Below are 6,000 nucleotides of genomic sequence, written 5' to 3' on the forward strand. Positions count from 1 at the left end.
TATTTATTTCTATTTTATTATATGTGTATTTGCACAGTTTGTTGCCCATTGATCCTGCTTATAGTTACTGTCTGAGTGATTTACTGAGTATGCCCACATGAGAAAGAATCTCAGAATTGTATGTGGTGACGTATGTACTCTGATAATAAATTTTACTTTGACTTTGACATGGATAACGTTTGTTCAGGTATGATGTCATGCTTGGCCCTGCTGAGATGCAGCTGCATACCATCTTACAACAAGATATCCCTTATCTGTGTGTCAACATCGGGTGATCAGAGCAAGGAAAGGCAGTAATTGTTCTATAGTTGAGCAGTGAGTGAAGGAGGAAAGTTCTAATCCATTTAATTACTGTATATGGTTTCCCTCTTGGTTCAATGACCTTGGAAGTTGAGCACAAAATTTGGGGCTTGACTTTCAGTGCCGCTTAGTGCAATGCTGCATGGCTAGAGGTGCCATCTGTGAAGTGGGTTCCATGGCTTTATTTAAAGTGTAACTGGGGAGGATTTCTTGGTGTTTTTGGTCAATGTTTATCCCTCAACAGAATACTGATTATTTGGTTAATGGAATATCATTATCGGGGGAGTCTGGGTGCTAACTTAATGCTATTTTACTGACATATCAATCATAATTGTTGCTTAGATGCATTGTGGCATCGCCAGATTTCAAAACAAATTTGCTCGTTATATGTTCTTGCATGATAGTGGTTAAATTACTTATTTAGTGAAGCAGAGATCTAGATTTAGCCACTTGAAGATGTGATTTCAACTTCTACCTTGACTGCAGTGAAACTTAAATTTCAATCAATAATCTGACATTTAAAAGAATCCAATTACTTTTAGTAATGATGAACACAGACCTAATGAATTACTATAAAATCATCATTTGGACATTCATTGACGTACCTGGTGTGGTTTGTTATTCCAGACCAACAAAAATATCATTGATTATGAAATGAGCAATCTGCATCATAACTACTATTTTAACAAAATAAAGGATGGACGTTGACATGTACACCAAAATCAGGCTGGGAAATTCACTATCAGCTTAGTCTTCCTCACAAATACCTAACTATGCAGCCTCAATGCCTTTGGACAGTTAAGCAACAGCTTGATGTCATTAAAAACCCAAAACAAAATGCAAAAAAGGCCGAACTGCACACAAGTGCCATCCAATCAGTAAATTAAAACACTTATGAATCAGGAAAGGTTGGGATTTGAACATGAGGAAGCCAAGCATGGGCAAGCGGAGATTTATACATTGGGTGATGCCGTGCAGAGCAGGGCCCTGTTGGTCATTCAAGCCATCGCACCCCAGCAACCCCTGACAACCCCAATTAACCCTAACCTGTTCACAACATGTTACAATGACCCTGTGCATCTTTTGACCATAGGAAGAAATTTGAGCAGCCGGGGAAAGCCATGCGTTCCACGCAGAGGACGTATAGAGATTCCTTATAGATGGCACTGGAATTGAACTCCGAACTCCAGTGACCTAAGCTGTAATAGTGTTTCATGTAGCCACTGCACTACCATGAGCTCTACTCCACAGTACAAATGGGTGTTGGACTTCCTAATGAAAAGACCTCAGACAGTCAGCATGCACAACTGCTTCTCTCTCCCCAACAACCTCAACAAGGGTGCCCCAAAGGGATGGCTACCATGACCAGTGCTGTATACTCTGGTCACACACTACTGCATGGTCAAACGTCCGAGCAGTCACATCGTCAACTTTGCTGATGACACAACAGTGGTGGGGCTCAGTACCACCAATGATGTGATGGCCTGCAGAGAAGAGGAGGAAGAGCTCGAGGTCTGGTGCTAGGAAAATAACCTTTTCTTTTGAGTCAGCAAGACAAAAAAGATGGTGATCGACTTCAGGAGAACTCACAACACCCCCACCCTGCTTTACATCAGCAACAAAATCATGGAAACCATTGTACATCATACATAAACTCTTATGGTCCCAGAACACATCCTATACAGTCAAGAAAGCTCACCAATGCCTTTAATTTCTGAAGAGGCTAGAGAGAGCTGGACTGTGCACATCAAATTCCTTGACTTTCTACAGACGCGCTGTTGAGAGCATCTTAACATGCTGCATCACTATGTGGTATGGAAACTGCATGACAATGGACAGGAAGGTTCCCTAATGAGTAGTTAAAACTGCTAAATATATCATCAGCACCAGCCTACCTGCCATCAAGGACATATATACGTATATATAGAAAGGTGCTGGAAAAAGGCCAGCAATATCACAAAGGATCATACCCACCCTGCTCATGGACTGTTAGGGAACACCTAACTCCTATTAGGGAAAAGGCTACACAGCATCCAGACCAGGACTATCAAACTCAAAAACAATTGCTTCCTCCAAACCATCAGGCTGATCAGCACTTTCACCCATTAACCCACCCCAACACATTCTCACTACCATGACTTTATCACTTCCCATTGGAGTCAGCAAATATACAGACACTCCTATACCTAACATCACTTAATGGACATACAATCCTGCACATAAGCTATTTTTATGTATTTATATTTATTCAGTTCTTTATCTTAATATGTTTTTTTTCTGTGCTGCATCAGATCCGGAGTAACAATTATTTTGTTCTCCCTTACACTTGTGTACTGAAAATGAAATTCAACAATCTTGAATCCTTTTGCATTTCAGGTAACTGTCCAATGGAATCCCACTCATTAGAGATTCCATATATCATTATGAAAGATCGGTCCAAGTGCTGATCAACAGTTCCACCACTACTGTATCATTTCCTGCTAGAGTGACCTTTTGATTAGATGACTGTAAATGGGGACAGCCAATGGTGTAATTGGCTGGACATTAAGAACTTCAAATTCTGCAGGTCAGTCCCCATCAGTGAGTTGCTCATTGGTGGAGGAGCTGGAATTGGTGCTGACCACGTTGCTGTGAAGGCGATGTACTAACATTGAGTGATTGTCATATTCGTTTTTCTTATGTTCGCGAGACACAGTTGGACATTGGTAATGTGAAATGTTGCAAGTCTGATTCACTGGTTTATTAGTGGGACCAACAGCGGAGGTACTGGATGTCCTCAGTTCTAATGAGAGCTAGGCCTCACGCCATAATGTTGCCTATTTGCTGCCGCCCAGGAGAGAGGCATCAGAATCGGAGCCCAGAAGCAATTTGCACATTCGTGCTCACGTCATTCTACAGATGCACAGTAGAGAGCATCCTAACAAGCTGCATCATTTAGCATGGAAACTGCACTGCAGTGGACAGGAAGGCTCTATAATGGGTAGTCAAAACTGCCCAGTGCTTCACTGGCACCAGCCTATCTGCCATCAAGGACATATATACAGAAAGGTGCCAGAAAAGGGCCAGTAACATCATGAAGGATTCCACACACTTTGCTCATGGATAGACTGTCCCACTTCCAGCAGGGAGGAGGCTACATACTATCCTCACCCAGACCACTATGCTCAGAAAGGGTCACTTTCCCCAAGCAGTAAGACTGATCAACACACCACCCACTAACTCCACCAGTACTTTATTATTTCCCATCACTTTATATACAGCCTGATCGCTTTACGGACATACAATCAACCTATGTAAATAAGCTATCTTATGTATTTATACTTAATATTTATTTCAATAGTATTATCATTTCATTTTAAATCTTTTTTATTGATTTTTAAAAAATGATTAAATACAAATCAGAGGTGAAGTTGTATCAAATACATAAACGTACAAAACAACAAAAGGAATGTATACTGTCAAAGTCATGCAAATGACTTATAGTATTATCATTGTGTTTGTTTTTTTTTACATTGGATCTGGAGTAGCAATTATGTAGTTCACCTTACACTTGTGTACAGTAAATAACTTTAAACATCTTGAATCTTGAATCTCTCACTTCATGTAGAAGTAATCTGAACAATTATTGAAATTAAAACTTCTCTGACCTTGGGTGACTAATCAGTTTGACACCTTTAAAGCTGGATTTAGGGGCAGTACTGCAGCAAGATGGTTGGAGTTTAAAAAGTCAGAATATTCCAAACAGGGCTTCTTTTTAGAAAAAAGAAACGTAACATAGTCATTTGCTATCAAATTTAGAAGCACTGTTATGGCTAACTTCAATGTTGTGCTTAATGTCCTGAACTAAATAGTCTAAATTGCATGCTGTTTTCTGATAAATTTAAATCACTTAAATATGGAAAATGGCATCAAAATGAATCAGGTTAAAATCAGATTCATAACTCATTTAAATGTAAAGATGGAATAGATTGACAAAATGTTTACAGTGGAAATTATACTTCAATTTTACTTTATAAAAGATAAAAATAATTACTTTTGAAAATATTTAAAGGCTTTAGAGCTCGATGATTCTTGGAGATAGTAAGGCATATATAATTTACTTATATAATGGTTATATAGTATGCATATATAATGGTTACCAAAAATAACTGATTCAACTGCCAACCCAACAAATAAACTAATATATTTCTATAACTGCAGAGCAAAACAGAAAATATATTTTAAACACAAACATACAATAAATTCATGAGGAAATGTTAGAATTGTGAAAAATTTGACGATAGGATCTAAAAGGTCCGAATTCACCTACTTAAAAATGCCATTTTTAACAAGAATTAAATTATCTTAAAGCAATATTATAAATTGACTGTTTTTGAAAGGAATAGTTGTGCAGTAAGTAGCATTCTGGTATTTTGAAAGAAGCAATTATACAACAAATAAGCTAAAAATATTTTTGTAAAAGAAGGAATACTGTACCAAGTGAACGGGCAGTTAAGAAGAAAGTCGCAATCATAGCAACTTGAATGCACGCAGCGATCAAGCTATTCTTTTTGGCGTTAACTAATTCTCTTGCCAGCCACATTCTCTCAAACACTTTGCTTGATTTTACATTGGTACTGTTGGGTACATTCAAGCAGAATACAACCCATTTGAAAGAATCACTTTCAATTTCTGTAGATTACTTGCTCCTGTGACAGGAAGTTGATATAGAGTTAATATGCATTTCCTGATTGTCAAACAATCTCTTATGCACTGAACTTCATTCAACCAGATTTATGGCTAATGGACAAGAATTAAATAAAATGCAATTTTAGTCTTTACTTTTATACATGCAATCTACTTAAAATCTCATGATATTTTACAGAAATAGCATAATCCAATTTAGTTGTACGTAATCTTGCACAAATGGTTTGAAACAGAAAATTAAGTTTTATTTTAAGTCTAGTATTAATGTCAATCACATGAAATTATTATGGATCGTAATGAAGAGTCAACCACGTGGAGACACCTTCCCAGCACATCACTGCCTGCCTCCAAAACTCACTGTTCCAAGGCATTACCTCAACAAATACTTGAATTTATATATGATCATTAAAAAACAAATGAAACATCTTTAGGTACTTCATGATGGAATAATCACGTAGACTTAACCATTCAAAAGAGAGTACGTTACACTTTATTTGAAGTATTAAACTCCATTGTGATCCATAAAGCAGTTTTTGTAATCTGCTTTTAGGAATGAGTTCTATGAAGGTCTTGGCATCACAGTCCTCATGGAAAGCTGTTAAAGATCCTCTATAGCTAGCAACACAACCTAAATTTGGGAGCTATCTCAGGCCAATTGCTTCTACAGGTATCAGAATTTTGCACAATTGACATGGAGGAGTATCATAGATTCATAGAGTTATACCACACAGAAATAGACTCATTGGCCTAACTGCTGTGCGCCGACTGTGATGTCCATCTGTGCTAATCACACTTGCTGACATTTGGCCCATATCTCCCATATTCAAGAATTCGTCTAAATTTGTTTTTTTTTAATGCTTTATTACTATCTGCCTCTATCACATGCTCTTCCATCCTCTTATAAAACCATAAGGCATAGGAACATAATTAGGCCAGTCAGTCCAATGAGTCAACTGCACCATTCTATCATGGCTGATTCATTAATCCATTCTCCTGCCTTCTCCCCGTGACCTT

The 6,000-nt window shown here is 37.9% G+C and overlaps 1 protein-coding gene across 1 annotated transcript in view; it reads right to left on the reverse strand.

The window, feature by feature from the left end:
- The window catches only part of LOC132392166 (cell surface glycoprotein CD200 receptor 2-like), a 47,458-nt gene extending 42,548 nt beyond the window's left edge, over positions 1-4,910 (reverse strand). The window contains exon 1 of the mRNA XM_059966016.1: positions 4,777-4,910. Coding sequence (XP_059821999.1) covers positions 4,777-4,882 — 106 coding nt within the window. The 5' untranslated portion in view covers positions 4,883-4,910. The remainder of the gene's footprint in view (positions 1-4,776) is intronic.
- Between the last annotated feature and the right edge of the window lie 1,090 nt (positions 4,911-6,000).

Source organism: Hypanus sabinus, chromosome 4, assembly GCF_030144855.1.
Source record: "Hypanus sabinus isolate sHypSab1 chromosome 4, sHypSab1.hap1, whole genome shotgun sequence".
In the NCBI taxonomy this organism is placed as follows: Eukaryota; Metazoa; Chordata; class Chondrichthyes; order Myliobatiformes; family Dasyatidae; genus Hypanus; species Hypanus sabinus.